At 38.4% G+C, this 21134-nt stretch overlaps 1 protein-coding gene across 3 annotated transcripts in view; it reads left to right on the forward strand.

Annotated features, from left to right (window-relative positions):
- The window catches only part of LOC139753703 (piwi-like protein Siwi), a 56767-nt gene that overhangs the window by 17276 nt on the left and 18357 nt on the right, over nucleotides 1-21134 (forward strand). For all 3 annotated transcript variants that reach the window (XR_011713753.1, XM_071670419.1, XM_071670421.1), the window contains exons 7-16: nucleotides 1237-1357; nucleotides 1929-2134; nucleotides 2952-3087; nucleotides 3324-3479; nucleotides 7473-7721; nucleotides 12371-12521; nucleotides 14256-14397; nucleotides 16421-16577; nucleotides 18842-18961; nucleotides 20360-20528. Coding sequence is in view for 2 of the 3 variants with exons in the window: in XM_071670419.1 (XP_071526520.1) it covers nucleotides 1237-1357; nucleotides 1929-2134; nucleotides 2952-3087; nucleotides 3324-3479; nucleotides 7473-7721; nucleotides 12371-12521; nucleotides 14256-14397; nucleotides 16421-16577; nucleotides 18842-18961; nucleotides 20360-20528 (1607 nt within the window). In the remaining variant the exon portion in view is untranslated. The remainder of the gene's footprint in view (nucleotides 1-1236; nucleotides 1358-1928; nucleotides 2135-2951; nucleotides 3088-3323; nucleotides 3480-7472; nucleotides 7722-12370; nucleotides 12522-14255; nucleotides 14398-16420; nucleotides 16578-18841; nucleotides 18962-20359; nucleotides 20529-21134) is intronic.

Raw genomic sequence — 21134 nt, forward strand, 5'->3', positions numbered from 1 at the left:
AGGGAGGTGAGCCAGTTGTTGGTGGTAAGATAGAAGTGAGAAGCTGCTGGAAATGATGTGTGTGTTTGGAAAAGTGTGTGAAAGGACAAAGCTGAGAGTTAAGAACATGAATAAAAGTAAGGGAATGAGTTTTAGCAGGGAAGAGAAACAGGAATGGAAGTCACTCACAAAGGCATCTCCAAAACTCAAAAGCTGTAGCAGAGTTTCCCAAGGAGTTTTTATTTTGCCAGCCATGTTCCTTTTCTTTTTACGTAATATACTACCACTTACCACAGGTCACAAAGGCATGCAAGTAATAGAGTGAACTGGAATGATGTGGTGTACCAGGGTTGAGGTGCTGTCAGTGGACTGAACTAGGGTATGTGAAGCATCTGGGGTAAACTATGGAAAGGTTTGTGGTGGCTTAGATGTGATAGGGAGCTGTGGTTTCAATGCATTACACATGACAGCTAGAATTGTTAGAATTATTATTTTGAACTGATGTAATATTTGTTTTGTGAAAATTTTGGATATTCCCAGATTCATTTAAATTGCAAATTGAATTATTCTTAGATCTTACACATCAGTTAAGAGATGGGTAAATGAAGTGAGAATTGATAAAAGGGCAGGGATTTTCATTTGGTAGAACAAAGTTTGGAGATAAGATGCAGTGGAATAGTATTTTGTTTTGTGTTGATGTGAATGGACTCACTTGTCTCACTTGCAAATTAGCTTATTGTGCATAGTAAAAAGTACTTGGGCTAGTATGGAAGTGATTGCAGAGGCTGTTTCTAATCCACCGTAGTGAAATCAAAAGGGGAGTTACCGATACATGTAATTTTCCATCAGGAATGGAACAAGATAGTAGTTACAACTGAAGGGTTAAGAATAATATTATTCCACAAACACAGTACCCCTTTTATGTGGGTCTTGCAGCTTCAAAGTTGCTCTACACACACAAACTGAAAGGTGATGGACACTGTGGTTGAGAAGGTCCTTGATTAAACTTTACTCCTTTCTGCTGCTTGTTGGAGATTCAGCCTTACCAAAGATTACTTTTCATCTCTCTGTAATGCTGGCAGATGGAGTCTCCTTAATGTCATCAAGACTGAATATTGAAGTTTGCTACGTGATATTTTGACACATAATAAACACTGAAATATTTATTGAAATTGTACCTTGGAGTTGTACATAACCCTTTTATACTGATTTTATCCTAAATGTGAAGCAGCATGAAATTATTTTTGTTGGATTCAGTCCTGCTGAGGATCGTACTCAGGAGCGGAAACGACTTCTTCGACAGCATCGTGAAGCATTGGGAGAAAATTACCTTTTTGATGGCATGCAGCTATATCTCCCATATAAACTTGGATCTGAGGTATGTTGGGTATCACCAATATCAGTGGCTAGATAATAATTGTAGTTCATTATTAATTTTGCTCCTTCCTCTGGATGACCTTCGTTAATTGTAAAGCTACTAAAAAATCGAATCAATTATTTTAGTGAAGACCAATTTACAGTATTCATTTTGTCAGGTGTGGTTGGCTTGGGTAATAGAGCTGCTGTTAGAGGCAGGGCCAGTGCATTTTTCTTGAAATTCATCAGGTTTGTTTTAGATTGTGCATATTTAGAGCTGTTCCCTATCTACCTTCTCTTCTTGGTGTTCAATTTGTGTTGTATAATATATTGTGGAGACATAGGGATCACACTGTCCATTGTCACAAGTCACATGCTAGTTTAGTTGAGGTGCAGTCGACCTGACCCATATAGAAATGGTTTTACCTCGAAATAGATAATTTTTTCCATCTAATCCCAGTACCTACCTTGTAGTGCAGGTGAAACAAATATATTTTCATCATATTTAGGTATCTGAGATTTTATTTACACAACTTGTATTCTAAGTGTGGATGGAAGTTACTTATGGAAGTTCAAAGTAGATCTTTCCACAGGTGAAAGAACTAGCTTCCAAACGTGAATCTGATCAGTCAATTTACCAGGTGAAAATGAGGTTTATAAAGGAGTTGAGCCCAATGGATTCCCAGTATCTGCAGATAATGAATATCATTTTACGCCGATGCCTAGATTATTTGGGTCTGCAGTTAATTGGACGCAACTATTTCAACCCAAAGGCGGAAGCAAAGGATGAAAGGCACAGGTGTGTTGTTTACAGTATATATAAAACAAGAATGTGTAATTTTATATTTTATTTTGTAATGAAAGGTAATTGGTGAATGTTATCATCCATCCATTATCAGGAGCCACACACCAACCTCGAGAAGTCTGTCATATATTCTTGAAACTTTATGTGTGGCTTTTCAGCATCTGAATATTGAATGGCATATTTATAGAAGATTAAGAGATTTTAATTCTTTTTGAATGAACTGATTTGTGAAATATCTGTTAAGAAAACCAGGAAAGCTAAGAGGGCATCTTGGACAAAGAATGTTGGGATTTTAACTCTTAAGTACCAAACCAGAAACATTTTGGAATAGATTAAATAAGTTGGTTAGAAAGTATTTTTCTTCTTCTTTGCTGTGCCTTATTAATAGAGATGTTGATATTAGAGTCACATAATTTTCCTGAAAGTGTTTTGCTGGAATTTATGTCACCAGTTCCCCAAAAATTCAGGAGGATGAGGGGCATTCATGGGATAAAATGGGTCGAGTGAAGTGGTTCAAAAGGGTCATTTTGCTGTAAATGGGCTGAAGCATGACACATGAAACAATCCAAGGAAACCAGTGAATAGACAACAGTGTTTTGCAGTGGATATTATGCTTAACAGCTAGAGATAGTGATATTCACATATGAGGCCATTTTACTTGTGTTCCTGGCATTTCTTTGCTAAAGCAGAAGAATTTGATGTGTATAAAGATTAAGCAATATTATTTTCTAACTTTTTACCCATATGAAGATAATGTCAGGAACTTAGCTTTGTAGAATAGAAATAGATCTTGTGTTTTGTTTGTTTCCAGAATTGCAATTTGGCCTGGTTTTTCCACCAGCATCCGTCAGCATGAAAATTCACTCCTATTGAATGTTGATGTAATGCACAAATTCCTTCGAAGTGAAACTGCGTATGACGTATTGCGTAAAACTAATTCCAGTATGGTAAGTGTGGTAGTGTATCTGCTGACAGTTACAATTTTTTCTTGATTGAACATTTAGGAAGGTAATTATATATACATGTTGCTTAATTTTGTGACCATGTGCAGATATTCCTTGGTGTTGGCAGTTAGCCTTATGTGAGTGTAATTTGCCTTTTCATTACAAGACTTTTTTTTTTATAGGATGTGAATATGACTTAACATTGCTAAAGATTATTTTTGTTTTGTTCATTCAAACAGAGAGTTAATGCATCCAGATTTCTTATGGGAACAGTGGTAATGACCATTTACAATGAAAAAACCTATCGAGTGGATGACATAGGTTGGGACTTGACACCTGCTTCCACATTTCCTTATAAAGGAGGAGAGATCTCATACATGGATTACTATCAGCAGGTAAAATTTATTTTAGTAGTTTAGCATATCTTGACTATAGATTACTAGAGACTATTGTACACACAGCACAAAAACAATCTTTACACTTTCAAAGTTATATAACTTGAAATAGTAGGAAAAAAACCTTAAGAGCATACCAATGCTTTAAAGTTAACATACGATTATTCTGAAACCTTTTGTTCACCTGTGTAAAAATCATTTTTGCCTGAGAATTGGATGATTATATAAGAAAATATGGTGCTCGCTTGATTTGATATTGAAAATAGTGCAGAAGAATTTTTCACTCCAAGTTTATGTATCAGCTAGGCTTGGTTCTGCAGAGTTGACCTTTTATTATAAGATATGCATTATACTGAACATTTTTGACATACAGTTTTAGCATACTAATTCATTTTTTGTGTGTTCCATTCATTATTTTTATATTCCATACTGGGCTTTCTTACCCCCAAGCCCTTTTATATTGTTTCTTTATGACATGTCTGTTGGGGATGAGAGAGCTTGGGAAGTGAGTCAGTTGTTGTTCGCTGATGATACAGCGCTGGTGGCTGATTCATGTGAGAAACTGCAGAAGCTGGTGACTGAGTTTGGTAAAGTGTGTGAAAGAAGAAAGTTAAGAGTAAATGTGAATAAGAGCAAGGTTATTAGGTACAGTAGGGTTGAGGGTCAAGTCAATTGGGAGGTGAGTTTGAATGGAGAAAAACTGGAGGAAGTAAAGTGTTTTAGATATCTGGGAGTGGATCTGGAAGCGGATGGAACCATGGAAGCGGAAGTGTATCATAGGATGGGGGAGGGGCGAAAATTCTGGGAGCCTTGAAGAATGTGTGGAAGTCGAGAACATTATCTCGTAAGGCAAAAATGGGTATGTTTGAAGGAATAGTGGTTCCAACAATGTTGTATGGTTGCGAGGCGTGGGCTATGGATAGAGTGGTGCGCAAGAGGATGGATGTGCTGGAAATGAGATGTTTGAGGACAATGTGTGGTGTGAGGTGGTTTGATCGAGTAAGTAACGTAAGGGTAAGAGAGATGTGTGGAAATAAAAAGAGCGTGGTTGAGAGAGCAGAAGAGGGTGTTTTGAAATGGTTTGGGCACATGGAGAGAATGAGTGAGGAAAGATTGACCAAGAGGATATATGTGTCGGAGGTGGAGGGAACGAGGAGAAGAGGGAGACCAAATTGGAGGTGGAAAGATGGAGTGAAAAAGATTTTGTGTGATCGGGGCCTGAACATGCAGGAGGGTGAAAGGAGGGCAAGGAATAGAGTGAATTGGAGTGATGTGGTATACCGGGGTTGACGTGCTGTCAGTGGATTGAATCAGGGCATGTGAAGCGTCTGGGGTAAACCATGGAAAGCTGTGTAGGTATGTATATTTGTGTGTGTGGACATATGTATATGCATGTGTATGGGGGTGGGTTGGGCCATTTCTTTCGTCTGTTTCCTTGCGCTACCTCGCAAACGCGAGAGACAGCGGCAAAAAAAAAAAAAAAAAAAATATGTCTGTCTATCTGCCTGTCTATCCATTTATTTACATATGTGATGCCTGTTCCCTCTTGGAACTCCTTCAAAGGGTTACCCTCAGCAAGTCTCAATAACTAGTGAACTCAAGTGGTGCTTCTTAGTCTTTAGTGTATCACCCTTAACAGGCCACTGGCAGAGGTCAACTTTAGTGCTGTGTTACCACTGGTTGGTTATGACATTTATAAGTGGAAAATTCATATGCAGTGCCCCAAATTACACATAGTGATAAATATGAATACAATATGTTTACTTAATGAAATTTTACAAAAGATGATAAGCTTTTAACAGTATGTTGGAGAGCCTTTCATGTTAATTGTGAGATTGAAATAAGAAAAGGTAAGGGAGTTGCACAATATCAACCAACCAAAGAAGCTAGCTGTGCTTGTAAGGGCTTGTAGTGGTGGAGTGAGGAAGCTTGAGAGGTGATGGTGGTAACTTCTTCATGGCTTGCCTCCCTTTGTACAATACTGATATCTATTTACATTTGTAGTGAACAGCTGTAACATATGATGTACTGCAGAAATTTATGTAATGATAACCATTCAAAGTAGCCAACAGCTCTTTGTGTTAGAAGGAAAAGGGGGGAATTGAGTGATGGTTTACTCCATAGCTCACTCATGGGCTTATCTGTTTACTTCTTGTAAAATGGATGCTCATTTTTTACTAACGGCAAATAGTGGTGGCTTCCTTTGTTGGGTAGAAAAAACGTAAATTCATTTGTGACGAGAGATGTTTTAAGAAGAAAATGGTTGAATATGTCAATCTTCAAAGCATTTTACTAGAAAAATTGAGGAGATGGAACATTGAACTGTCATGAGAGACAAAGAACTGGAAGGTTACACTTCCCAAATGTAAGGGGGGCGAAATCACACACACACACACACACACACAACACACACACACACACACACACACACACACACACACACACACACACACAATACATATAGCTATTTCCTGCTTTAGCAAGGTAGGGTCAAGAACGGATGACTGAGCCTCAGAGGGAAAAATCCTTGCTTGGTTTGCATCGCTGTTCCTCCTTTTTGAAAAGTAAAGCTTCCATGCCTTTTAGTCGCCTTCTATGACCTTTTTAAAGGATATTGCACCCCAAGGTTCTACTACTTCCCATAGCACTCCTTTGGAGTGAGATGTTCTTTGACTTGGTTGTACTCTCACTGATACAGACTATCTTAGATTACCTTTTAGTCCAAGTCTGACTGTGAGCAGGTGGAGTCTGGTAACTCCAGGGAAAGCTGTATAATGGACATATTAGATGGAACTATAAGCTTCTTGACGAGTTAAATGCAGTTCATAAGTCAGTAAGAATAGTTAAGTAGTTACAGATAGTAGGTCATCAAGAATGCCATGGAACCCATCAAAAATATTTAGAAAAAGTATACAATAGCCTCCAAGAAAACCTGAACAACATAAGACTGTTTTATGAGGAGAAACATACATAGGAAAACTACAGACGCATGTAAAAGTAAACCTGTGTGGTGTGGTTGAAGTTATTTCCAAATGACCTAAGGATTGATGATTTTGTAATGAATAGGATGTCATAAACTTAGTTATTCATCAGACAAGATTTGTGGTGAGCCTTACATGCTGCCCCAGGATTAAATATTCTTACAACCTATTTTCCACTGAGTTGTGGGGAGCATTACATGCTGCCCCAGGCTTTTAGCAAAGTTCTTTCATAATTTATTTCGCCCTCCTCCTTTTTTAATGGTTATCATGTAGGGAATACATGTAGTATACAACATTTTGAATTATCTAAATTGACAGCAACCAAATTTTTAATCTTATTTACATTGAGCTAGGTAGTAGTTGGTTGGCAACCATTGACCATGGAGGTATGTTGCCAGTACTACTCACCTGGGTATCAGGAGGGTTATCACCAGCTATGTAGTGACCCAGCATTTCATAGGTTGTCAAGTTGAAGTTCTCTGTCCACGATAGGTGTCTTTTCTCTCTGAAACATCCACACATGGACTACTGGCATTCTGTTCACAAACATACAATCTCTCCTTATACTTACATAACACTTAACAGCATTAACTCACACAGCTCATTCTTTGTAACTCTCGATTTTCTTGTGGTGAATGCTCTGCTGGCCCTGCCTTTAGGCAAAATGGTAAGATCAGTAGATAGAAAAGGTAGGTAGGAACATTAGGCAGGATCATTAGGTAAAAGTGGTCAGTTGGATCATTAGGTATGAGCTTCTGCAAACACTGCTTTAGACTTTCCCTCTGCTAGTGGCTTGTTAAGGATGAGGCACTAAAGGCCAAGAAGTGGCTCTGAAGTTCACAAGTTATACCTTGGACACCCCCTTAAGGGAGTTTCCGAAGGGAACAGGTGTCAGAGATATAGAAAGAATAGATAGCATAGAGTAGAATAAGGAAGAATCAAGAATTTCATTACAAAATAAAGAAAAGCTATGTAATTTTATTTCTTTTTTTGATAGTTTTTCCTTTGACAGAATTATCAAGTAAGAATCAAAGATTTAAAGCAGCCTATGATCTTATCGAAACCCAAGAAGAAAGATTTACGAAGAGGTGCAGGTAACATTTATCTTGTGCCAGAATTGTGTAAAATGACAGGACTGACTGATCAGATGAGATCAGACTTTAACATGATGAAAGATCTTGCTCAGTATATGCGTGTGGCTCCTGATAAACGTGTACAAGCTTTGTTACGTTTCAACAAGGACCTCTCATCAAATGATAAGGTAATTCAGATAATTATTTCTTTCTCCTCCAGTTTATATTTTAAGCATGAGCCAATTTCTTTAGCAGGAGGACCTTCTGATTAACTGTCTAACTGGAGAGAAACAGTGAGGCTTTCTCTGCTCAACAAGACAGTAGTCTGCATGCTCATTCAGAGCTCACATTAAGCCACTTAGTGACTGCCACAAAGATGACTTCATTGACCCACGGGCTCTCAGCCATAGAAACCTAGCAATCTCCATAAATTTCCTAAGTAGGAGGATCTTCTAATCAACTAACTGGAGAGGAACAGTGGCTTTCTCTGCATAGCAGCAAGACAGTGGCCTGCATGCTCATTCAGAGCTCACACTAAGCCACTCAATGACTGTCACAAAGATGATGACATTGACCCACTGGCTCTTGGTCATAGAAACCTAGCACTGCTCTTGGAGTGCTTGTTGTTGAGATTTGCTGCAGCCGCACTTGCTCTTTCAATCCCATGGTTGGGTATCTTTTTCTTTATTTGTATATTTATTTGTTAGGTTTTTTATGAAATGATCCACTTATATGAACCTTGATCAGTACATTAGTTACCATATATGTATATTTATTTGTTAGGTTTTTTATGAAATGATCCACTTATATGAACCTTGATCAATACATTAGTTACCATATATGTATTTGTTTAATAGTTATTCACGTGTATGTGTTGAAACTTTTTGGGAAAGATGTGAAGTATATTTATAGTGTCGTATGGATGGCTAAATGGAATAAGCGGATATTAATATTATAATACCATACCTCTCTTCCAATACTTGTTTTACATATCCTTCATAGTGGGAGAGCATCAGGAACATTCATAAATGGTATCATTTGCTCACATTCCTGTATCATGTAGAGAGAGACCTTTGTTGGAGCTCAGCAGAAGTGCTGCTGGCTCCAATGGACTTGTGAATGTTGAATAGATTTTTTCATGTGATGTTTATAGTAAGGGTCTGTTTTTTACCTGTAGAACTCTAAACTATATTGCAGAGCCATTACTGTTACTGGAGGAAGCCATTCTATAGCACTTACTAGTGAAAAAATTGACACTCTGAAATGCATCTCTATAGGCATCACATTATAACTACCCCATTTAACAGATTTTTTAATGGACATTCCTCAAGAATTTATCTCGTTCTCCATGAGGGATCTTTGTACATCATGCACTGAAACCATAAGAAGTGAAGTGATATAGATATGTGGGAGTGGACATATCAGTGAATGGGGCCATGGAAGCGGAAATGATTCATAGGGTGGAGGAGGGGATGAAGGTCTTAAGAGCACTGAAGAATGTGTAGAGAGAATGTTATTTGGGAGGGTAAAATTTGGTATGTTTGTAGAAATAGTAGTCCCAACAGTATTATATGAACACAAGGTACGGGCTATAGATAAGACTGCTGAGGAGGATGGAGGTGTTGGCATGAAATGTTTGAGGACAATTTTTTTTTTTTTTTTTTTGAGGTGGTTTTATTGAATAAGTTACAAAGGGATAAGAGAGATGTGTGGCAATAGAAAAACACAGTTGATAGCTGAAGAGGGTGTTGATTGGACATATAGAGAGAATGATTGAGGAGAGGTTGACAAGGAGATTATATGCCAGAAGTGGACAGAACAGGGAGACCAAGTTGGAGGAGTGAAAAAGATTTTGAGTGATCAAAGCCAAAACTTGCAGGACAGCGAATGGCATGCATGGAATAGAGTGAGTTTGAAAAATGTGGTGTAATGTGGTTGACATGCTGTCACTGGACTGAACCAGGGCATGTGAAACATGTGGATAAACCATGAAAAGGTCTGTAGGGCCTGCATGTGGATAGGGAGCTGTGGTTTCAGGGCATCACACACAACAGCTAGCGACTGAAGGTGAGCAAGTTTGAATATGAACATGTGTATATATGTATGTGTATGTATATGTATGTACGTGTATGCGCATTATGTATATGTGTGTGTATATGAGTGGTTGGGTCTTTCTTTCTTTGTCAGTTTCCTGATGCTACCTCGCTGATGTGGGAAACGACGATCAAGTATAATGGTAATGATATAATAATATTTTGTAGTTTTAATGAGATGGTCTTAGGTAGAGCATTCAATTACCTGAGCCACTTCAGCTAATGAAAAAAGAAAAAAGGTTTTTGGATCATTAGCAAAAAAGGAGGGAAGTGGATGTGGTGGTAAGAAAATGCATGAAAATGACATGTGATGAAATTCAAGTTGATTCTGTAAGAACTGATGGAGAGAGCATGTGGTTTGGTTGTGAGAGCATTCTGATTAAGAGATCCAATGGATTTGCTGAAATTTAAATGGTTAGGCTACATGGAGATAATTGATGTTGAAAGAGAAGGAGAAAGGATCAATGTATCAGAACTTTAGGGTTCACTGGGGGAAAGGAAGTCTAAGGAGGAGATGGCATGATGGATTAAAGGTGGGATCATTGTTGTATTGGGGCCAGAACACTTAGGAAAGTGAAAGGCTTGCATTAGATAGAATGTATTTGAAAGATGACACATATTTCGGTGGTGTCATTGGGCTGAACCAGACATCGTGAAATGGTCAAAGTAAATAATGGAGGTGTCTGTTGGACTTAGCTTTTTATGATAATCTTTCATTCTAGTATATTTTGTGTATAAGATTGGATGTGTGCAAATGAGACCATTGTTGACTACAAACAGTTCCTCACTGAAGTGGGAAAGGTAATTAGTTATTGGGAATATTTTTTTTGGCAGTCTTGTACATCTTAACAAGATGGATATTTTTGTAATGAATTGAGTGATTGTTTCCCAATGAATGTTGGTCTATGGCAGGGATGTGTGATGTCCCCATGGTTATTTAATTTGTTCTTGGATAGGGTGGTTAGGGAGGTAAATGCAAGAGTTTTGGTGAGAGAGGTAAGTAAGCAGTCAGTTGGTGATGAGAGGGCCTGGGAAGTGAGTCAGTTGTACACTGATGATACAGTTCTAAGTTTTAAGAAACTGCAGAAGTTGGTGACAGAGTTTGAGAAAGTGTTTGAAAGAAGAAAATTGAGAGTAAATGTGAATAAGAGCAAAGTTATTAGGTTCAATAGGGTTGAAGGACAAGTTAGTTGGGATTGAAGTTTGAATGGAGAGAAAATAGAGGAAGTGAAGTGTTTTAGATATCTGGGAGTGGACTTAGTAGTGAACAGAACCATGGAAGCAGAAGTGAGATGCATGGTGAAGGAGGGGATGAAGGTTCTGAGGGTGATGAAGAATGTGTGGAAGGAGAGAATGTTATCCTGGAGAGCAAAAATAGGTATATTTGAAGGAATAGTAGTTCCAAGAATGATATATGGTTGTGAGGCATGGGCTATAGATAGGTTTTTACGGAGGAGGGTGGATGTGTTGGAAATGTTTGAGGACAGTGTGTGGTGTAAGGTGGTTTGATTGAGTAAGTTAGGGAAGTGTAAGAGATGTGTGGAAATAAGAAGAGTATGGTTGAGAGAGCAGAAGAGTGTATGTTAAAATGGTTTGGACATGTGGAGAGAGAGTGAGGAAAGATTGATAAAGAGGATATATGTGTCAGAAGTGGAAGGAACAAGGAGAAACGAGAAGACCAAATTGGAAGTGGAAGGATGGAGTGAAAAAGATTTTGAGCAAATGGGGCCTGAACATACAAGGTGGTGAGAGGCATGCAAGGAATAGAGTGAATTGGAACAATGTGGTATATTGGGATTGACATGCTGTCAGTGGACTAAACCAGGGTATGTGAAACGTCTGGGGTAAACCATGGAGAGTTCTGCAGAGCCTACATGTTGATAGGTAGCTGTGGTTTTGGTGCGTTACACACAACAGCTAGAGACTGAGTGTGAATCCTGTGGGGCAGGGTAGTGCCAGGAATGGATGAAGGCAAGCAAGTATGAATATGAACATGTGTATATATGTATTTGTTGATATGTATGTGTGCATGTGTGGGCATTTATGTATATGTGCATGTGTGGGCATTTATGTATATGTGTGTGTATATGAGTGGATGGGCCATTCTTTGTTTCCTGGTGCTACCTGTCTAACACGGGAAATGACGATTAAGTATAATGAATAAATAAATATGAATTGAATATTTAATATTTGTTTATGTATATATATGTATTTATTGAATTAATTGGATAGATAATTGTAAGTGTTATTTGCATCATGTTTATTCCAATAAATGGAAATATTATGGCAGGTTAATAGACCATATGCATTATCGGATAGTGCTTAAGTTTGTAACTGTATGAAGACCATCCCTTTAAATCAGTTGTAGCTTCAAACTGATTTATCAACCTTTGTATTCATTTTGCTCAGAATCATAAATCTACTTTTTATTTTTTTTATTAACCCTATCTCTAATTGGTATTTCCACCTAGTGTGTCTTTGCTCTTACTTTTTCTTGCAATATTCCAACATACATTCTGATGCTTGTTCCCCCTGTGAACTCAGGGTTTGGCCATGGCAAGAAAGCCTCCATATCTGGTAAACTCCAGTGCTTTTGTTTAACCTTTAATGCCTTACTCTTAAAAGGCCACTGGCAGTGTTTCCAGAGGTTCCTACCTAGTGTTCCTACAGACTGTTACTACCTTATGTGTTTATCTAATGTTCCAACCTGCTATTCCTATCTAATGTTTCTCTTGTTAATTTAGGTGAAGCAAGAGATGACTCACTGGGGCCTTCAGATAGCCTCATCCTTAGTGCTAGTCCAAGGACGTGTACTACCTAATGAACAGATCATTCAGGGAGGGCAGAGCATTAGTTTTAATCGCAAAACATCAGATTGGTCCAGAGAGACACGTTGTAAGTACAGAATACCATTTTCCAAGATTAATTGGGATGTCTGCAAAAATTCAACTATATACGTAGTACTTTCCAACCATAGCCCTTGAACATGAATCATTACTAACTTGGATAATCAGTATACCTTCACCCAAATTACACACAAACACATTCATGAAGCAGCACTTAGAAATTAATTACAAACAGGCCTCAACCCTAGAGAGGACAGTGTTGAAAAATCTACTGTAGATTGATCCAAAAAAAGATGCTTGCCCAGCATTCACTCCTACAGACATTGAGAACTTCGTAAAAAGCTTCAAGACTGTAAGGTGTGAGAAGAGTGCAGGAAGGGACGCTTATCCTCAAGACCCGTAGCGACACCTAATTAAGATATTTAAGACTGTACAATGATTAAACCTAAGAAGCGTATTCTAATTGTAGCCTCATCAAGGATATAAAAAACTTGCTAAATATTTCCTTATCTATATACTTGAAAGCTATTCTTATATTTGCCAACAGACAGTTGTCACCTGGCAACTGATTAGAAACGGCTCCAACTCCCAAGTCCTTTTCATGCTCAGAATCCTAAAGATTATTTCTTGTTGTATGATATTGATACTAATGCCTTCTTTCAATATCCCATCATCAGTATACATTTGCTTGGGTTGAGTTTCATAAATCATGTATCATACCAACTATGAAGTAAGTTCAGGTCCTGTAATCTGATGCTATCCTCCTTTCTTTTCTCTTCTGTTCAGGTCCTGTAATCTGATGCTATCCTCCTTTCTTTTCTCTTCTTTCATGACTTTTGCATCATCTGTAGTCATATTCTGGTAAGAGTTTATACTTCTTGCAAGTCATTCACAAAGATAAAGAAGTGTAAAGGTCACAAAATATAACTTCGTAGCACTCCACCTGTTGCCTACACCCATTTGGAGATGGCTCCTCGGACATGTGTTCCTTTTTCCCTTCCACTATGTTAATCTTATGTCCATGAAAGGAGCCTACTCCTTATTCCTGCTTGGTATTCTGGTTTCCATGCCGAAAGCTTTCTGACATTTAAGATATAAACAATCTACCCAGGCATTCCTTTTGTCTTAAGACAGAGCTCACTCTGAGCTCTGTCTCATAGAAATCTACATGGTTCATTACACATACCCTCCTTTCCCAGAAAACTATATTGCCACTCACCTAAGTAATTTCTCCTCCATAGAAAGTTGCTTTCTGATTATCTTTTCTAGTATCTTACAAATAACACTCATCAGAGAGACTGATCTGTAGTTCCACACCTCTTCCAGGTCTCCTTTCTTATAGATGGTTATGATGTGTGCCTTTCTCCACTTCGTTACCCCCTTTGTGTTTCTCCAGTGATTTCTTGAATGGTACTTTAAGAGGTATGTCTGGTGTATAGTACACATCTGTGGCACATATTGTGAAATTTCATGAGAACCATGAGCTTTGTAGGGGTCAAGACCTTACAGTTTTCTGTTTGTCTCCTAGATATGAAAGCCTTCTCTCCTACCCAGTTCACTAGTGATGGGGCTGTAGCATCTACCAATGTGAAAACAGTTTTATCATGTTCTTAGATCCCATACATCCGTTGATCATTTTCAACTACTTTTCCTTCTGAGTATGTGTTTGATTGTTTAGTAATTAATTCCTGGTCATCTTTGCTAGGAAACCCTATATGTATTTAGAAATGTAATGTAACTTTACAAATTATCCTTGTTTTTTTACTAACTCCACTGTTTTCAGCTATGAAGCTAAATACACCTGTTAATCTCCACAACTGGGCTTTTGTATACCCAATGAAGTTCACTGATGATGCACGTGAACTTTCATCATGTCTTCAGCGGGTTGGATCACCTATGGGAATGCACATTACAAATCCCACAATGTAAGTTTTATTGTTGATAGTGTCTTTGAAATGTAACTACATATTTATTCTCTTTCCCCCCAAAATGCACAGTGTACAGAATAGACAGTGAAAGGGTAAAAGACGACATAGATGAAATAGATATAAGACAAGAAAGTGTCATTGAAAACACAGAGAAGAGAGTGCATTGATAAAGGCAATAAAACTGCAGAGGAATTGTAAATGAGACAAATGAAAAAAATTAGATAGGTGAAAAAAGCATCAGCAAGAACACCGTGAAAAACAAATATTGTTAAGAGAAACAAGGAGAAAATGTAAATGAGTTAGTTGAAAGAAATATGATTATTTCAGAAAGTGAGAATTAAACTACAAGATTAAAGTCAAAGGATTACAAGAAATAAGAAAGCAAAGAAAGTGGAGAGAGTATTTATGAAAGTGATAAATGCTTGAGAATTTAACAACAAGATCAAAGTCAAAGGATTACATGGAGAAAAACTGGAGGAAGTAAAGTGTTTTAGATATCTGGGAGTGGACTGGCAGCGGATGGAGCCATGGAAGCGGAAGTAAATCATAGGGTGGGGGAGGGGGCGAAAATCCTGGGAGCCTTGAAGAATGTGTGGAAGTCGAGAACATTATCTCGGAAAGCAAAAATGGGTATGTTTGAAGGAATAGTGGTCCCAACAATGTTGTATGGTTGTGAGGCGTGGGCTATGGATAGAGTTGTGCGCAGGAGGATGGATGTGCTGGAAATGAGATGTTTGAGGACAATGTGTGGTGTGAGGTGGTTTGATCGAGTAAGTAACGTAAGGGTAAGAGAGATGTGTGGAAATAAAAAGAGCGTGGTTGAGAGAGCAGAAGAGGGTGTTTTGAAATGGTTTGGGCACATTGAGAGAATGAGTGAGGAAAGGTTGACCAAGAGGATATATGTGTCGGAGGTGGAGGGAACAAGGAGAAGTGGGAGACCAAATTGGAGGTGGAAAGATGGAGTGAAAAAGATTTTGAGTGATCGGGGCCTGAACATGCAGGAGGGTGAAAGGCGGGCAAGGAATAGAGTGAATTGGATCAATGTGGTGTACCGGGGTTGACGTGCTGTCAGTGGACTGAATCAGGGCATGTGAAGCATTTGGGGTAAACCATGGAAAGTTGTGTGGGGCCTGGATGTGGAAAGGGAGCTGTGGTTTCGGGCATTATTGCATGACAGCTAGAGACTGAGTTTGAACGAATGGGGCCTTTGTTGTCTTTTCCTAGCGCTACCTCGCACACATGAGGGGGGAGGGGGATGGTATTCCTTGTGTGGCGAGGTGGCGATGGGAATGAATAAAGGCAGACAGTGTGAATTATGTGCATGGGTATATATGTATATGGAAGAAAGAATACTTCCCACGTATTCCCTGCGTGTCGTAGAAGGCGACTAAAAGGGGAGGGAGCGGGGGGCTGGAAATCCTCCCCTCTCGTTTTTTTTTAATTTTCCAAAAGAAGGAACAGAGAATTGGGCCAGGTGAGGGTATTCCCTCAAAGGCCCAGTCCTCTGTTCTTAACGCTACCTCGCTAATGCGGGAAATGGCGAATAGTTTGAAAGAAAAAGAAAAAAGAAGTCTGTGTGTGTATATATATGTGTACATTGAGATGTATAGGTATGTATATTTGCGTGTGTGGACGTGTATTTATATACATGTGTATGAGGTTGGGTTGGGCCATTTCTTTTGTCTGTTTCCTTGCACTACCTTGCAAACGCGGGAGACAGCGACAAAGCAATATGAATAAATAAATGAATAAATAAGTAATAAACATTCAATCTGCTTATATAGTTATTATTTCTATTGATCCATATTCCTATTATATGGACATGTTCATACTTCTCCAGGTATGGTTTGTGAGGTGACTGCAGAGGATTATGTAAGTGTGCTGAACCAGACATGATTGCAGTCATTTAAACCTGTCTATTTAGGAATTCTTTGAGATCATAAACTGTTAATCTGCTTGTATAGTTCTTATTTATGTGAATGCATATACTGTTTATATTGACAAGTTCATACTTTTCCAGGTATGGTTTGCGAGGTGATAGTGCACAAGATTATGTAAGTGTGCTAAACCAGTGCACTGGAAAGCAGTTGGTATTGGCTCTCCTCCCAAATGACCGTCCTGATCGTTATAGTGCTATCAAGCGTCACCTTAGCATTAAAATGGGAGTCCCAAGTCAGGTTAGTTTTTTTTTTGTGTGTGTATGTGTGTGTGGAGGGTTGATCAACTATGAAATGGCAAGATAAAGATACACGTGATACAAAGAAAAGAACATATGAGACAGCTGGAAAGGTTGTGCTAAAATGAACTGCTGACTTAGAGGATATTCACGTTAGAAGTGGAGGGAGAGGAAAATTGAATTGAAAATGGAAGGAAAGAGTGAAATATGTTTTGAGGTGTTGGAACTTGAGCACACAGGAGGGTGAAAGGCAAGCATGGGTTAGATAAGTTGAACTTTTGCTCTATATAGGGGACAGTGGGATGAACCAGAGCTTAAGAAGTGGTCATGGGAAACCATGTCTGGGTTTTGGCTGTGGATAGGATGTTTTGGTTTTAGTGCATTAAACATTACAGCTATAGAGAATGTGATGTAATGAAGTCAGATTTTAGTTGTCTAGTGCTATCTCATTGTATGAAATGGCATATAAGCATAAGAAATTTAATATTAATGGTAAAACTTTCAAATTTCAAGACTTGTGACCAAGCAGTACTTGAAATTTGGAAAGATTTGGACTATGGAGGCTTAAATTTCACATATATGCACAAATATATGTTAGTAAACCAATATGGTGAGACCAGTAGGGCAGAATGATTCTCTCTCTCTCTCTCTCTCTCTCTCTCTCTCTCTCTCTCTCTCTCTCTCTCTCTCTCTCTCTCTCTCTCCCATTAGGTATGAATCTTTTCCTATATTTTATGAAACGATGTTCTGCTATCCCATTTGAACACAGATCAGGTCATTTTGATGGAATGCACAGTAGCATGTTGGTATATTTTGACTGTATTTGGATTTTATAAACTAAGGAGATGGAATGCTTACCTAGCTCTATCACCTTATCGATTCAAGACAATCATCATATGATTGATAAAATGATATGGTAAATTGTATTTTCTTATACCATTTGGACATTTCTCCTCTGTTGGTTTTTTCTATGCACAGTTTGATAATTATCTCCAAATTTAGAAAATGATTGTTGGAGAAAAAGGTGAAAAAGGCTCACTCCTCTGTCCTTAACGCTACCTTGCTAACGCGGGATAAGGCAAATATGTATGAAAAGAAAAGAAGTTTAGAAAATGATTATCGGAAAAAAAGAAGTTAATGGAGATCGCTCCTCCTGCTGGTCATTGGTGTCAGTGTTTGCTCCAGATTATTGAAGTTTTTATTGATATTGTCATACGGTGTGTTATATTCTTCATATGCATTTATACGGTTCTTATCAGATGTTTCTTACTTGGTGATTGAATTAATAATCACCTCATATTGAATTAATAATCACCTCCATTTTAAATAGATGCAAGAGAAAATAGCTGAAGGATATAGGAGTGTATTGTTAAGATATCTTTACCTATACCCTCCCACCACAAGTCCTTTTTAATTTTTCCATGGGTAAAGAGCAGGATTGTTTCATTTTTTTGTACTATATTTCATATGAGGGAATTTGTTTTTACTACATAGCTATTTTGGTATTTGAGATGTAGTATCATTTTGGGAGACCAGACTAATGAGAACATCAGGGAAAAATGATTTTTTTTTCATTATTTGTCATTCTTTCTAAATTTGTATCATTCATTGCTCTATCAGCTTAGTTGAACACAAATTAGGCAATTTGGATGGAATAGACCATCTTCTTCTAGTATGTTTTGGCATTTTTCAAGGATACTTGGATGGAATTCTTACCCATCTCCCACTTCTTTGTGAAAGGGGTTTTAGGGTAGTAACCTTATCTGTTTGTATCTCATGCCTGTTCCCTCATGGAACTCCCTCAAAAGAGTGGCCACAGCAGTAGAGGCTCCATAACTAGTGAACTCTATTACTGCTTATTAGCCTTTAGTGCCTCACCCTTTACAGGCCATTGGCAGAGGGTAACTCTCACAGTATTTGTAGGGCTCTTACCTTATGTTCCTACAAACTAGTTACCTAATTCTCCATCAGTAACTTCAGGACACTGTATTTGCAGGATTCAAGAGTGTACTAGACACTAGTATGGTTAGTATGATGGGAACAGGCATCAGAGATATAGATAGACAAATGAGATTGTACTCAGTATAGATAGACAAGACTGTACTCTGTTTCATGAACTGATAATGGTACATCCTCTCTATGACTTTCCAAGCTACTAATTTTTGTAATGCAGGTCCTTTAGGGGTCCTAGGGTTTGATAACGGAATATTTTATATCTATTATTTTTCAGTGGGCAGATGCTAAACTGTTTGTTTATTGTTTCAGTGCATCTTAAGTCGAACACTTTTTAAGAAGCAACGCTTGATGTCTGTAGCAACAAAGGTTGCTATTCAGATGAACTGTAAATTAGGTGGTGAACCATGGAATGTTGCAATTCCTATCAAGGTAAGTTTTTCCATGACAAAAATAAATAATTAAGGTCTCCTTAATTTTCCATTGTCACCATTTACACGTCCCTGTAGATTAGTTCAATTTGATATTCATCTTATCCATATTTCTCTCCTCTGTGATATGTCCCACAAGCATGATATAGTGTCTGTAGGAATAATGGGTTTAGGACCTTCTCTCTGTCTGTCAGGGAACACACTCTTTCCCAACCTGTCTCTGTCCTTTCAAATTTGATCGCAGCCACTCATTCCAGGCCTGCCCTTGACTAATCAGATCTGGAGCTTCATAAAGATATCATTGGCACAAATAGCTCTCTTTTCTCATGAGTCACATACTGTCAAGACCTTGTTGTTACCAGACTGGTTTTTTCCTTCCCATGGATGAGTATCCTGTTTCTCTTATTTTTTATATTTTGTTTATTATGAAAATGCATACTTAGTGTGCCTTGATTGGTATTTTGGGAAGGCTCATGCTGGGGAGTCTGAATGTGTGAGAGTAACAGGTGATAAGAAGGGAGATGCGTGCAGTATATTTCAGAAGAGGAACTAGGATGTTTTGGCTTTCAGTGAAACAAAACTCAAGGGGAAGAAAGGTTTGTAGATGTTATCGGGGTTAGTGTGAGGGTGAGAGCTCAGAAAGGGCTAGCACTATTGCTGAATGAGGAGTTGTGTGGATTTTAAAGTGTGTAAGGAAGTGAACCCAAAGTTGATGTGGGTGAAAATGAAGTGGGTTATGAGAAGGGGATATTATTAGTGGATTACGAAAAGTGGGAAATTATTATTGCTTATGCACCTGGAAACAAGGAATAAGGAAGGAAAGTGAGTGTTTTGGAAGGTGTTGAGTGGGTGTCAGTAACTGCGATGCAAAGAATTAGGTATCATTGGTAGATGATGGAATATGAGATTGGGTAATTTGGCAGTTAAGTATGGTTTGTGAGTGCATGGAATATCCATTGATGTGGTATGGGTAACAGCCTGTCCTGTAATGAAAAAGGACTAATGATTAAGTATGCTATGTTTATGAAGAGGAATATGTAAGTATACCTTTGTGAGTAGGTGAAATGTTAAGTGGGTATCAGTGCATTATGTACAGGGTTATAGGCATGCAAAATAGTAACTCTTAGATGTGAATGTGTTGAGAGTAGCAATTAGTGGGATGTCTTATCATTACTTGGTGGTGGAGGTAAGGATGGAGATTTGTAGAAGCTTCTATCTATTTATCTGTACCTCTGATGCCCATTCCCTCTAGGAACTCCCTCAAAGGGTTGGCCATTGCGAAAGAGTCTCCATAGCTGGTGAAACTCAAGTGCAGGAACTTTTTACAAGAAGGTAGACAAGCGTGGATGTCTGAAATTATGTCCACTGATGACATCGCAATGCTGGTTTTTGTTTTCAGAATGCGATGGTGATTGGGTATGATGCCTTTCATGACAGAGCCACACGAGGTGCTTCATATGGTGCAGTTGTCTCTTCCCTGAATCAGTCATGGACCCGTTTTCTGTCTCAAGTGGCCCGCCATGTTAATCAGGAAGAACTCACTGATAATTTTGCTGCAGGTGTCAGAAGTAAATAGTCGGTGTTATGTTATTCCTGTTGAAGGACCAGGATGTGCATTGTCACCCTTTCATTCCATTCCTTCAGAGTGTTTCCTTTTCATTAATCTTTGATTGTGTAAGTGTGTTGAGTTGACTGGGTGGGCCATGGCTTGGGGCATCAGTGCTCCATATTTATATTTGCAATAATTATGGGTATTTTCTTGATGTGATTTTGTTTCATATGCACCAAAATGCATTCCACACTTTATATTATTTTCCGTTTGTGATTTTGCACATCCCATGTTTATTATTATTATTATTATTATCATTATAATTGCTGTTTCCCGCATTCGCGAGATAATACCAGGAAACAGACGAAGAATGGCCCATCCACTCATATACACACGTATATACATAAACACCCACATACGCGCATATACATACACATACGCAGACACTGCATACATACACATATACATATACTTGCTTGCCTTCATCCATTCCTTTTGATACCTTGCTCCACAGGAAAACAGCCTTACTGTCCCCTACTTCAGTGAGGCAACGCCAGGAATACAGACAAAAAGGCCACACTTGTTCATACTCAGCCTCTAGCTGTCATATGTAATGAACCGAAAC

Source organism: Panulirus ornatus, chromosome 15 (assembly GCF_036320965.1).
Source record: "Panulirus ornatus isolate Po-2019 chromosome 15, ASM3632096v1, whole genome shotgun sequence".
Lineage (NCBI taxonomy): Eukaryota > Metazoa > Arthropoda > Malacostraca > Decapoda > Palinuridae > Panulirus > Panulirus ornatus.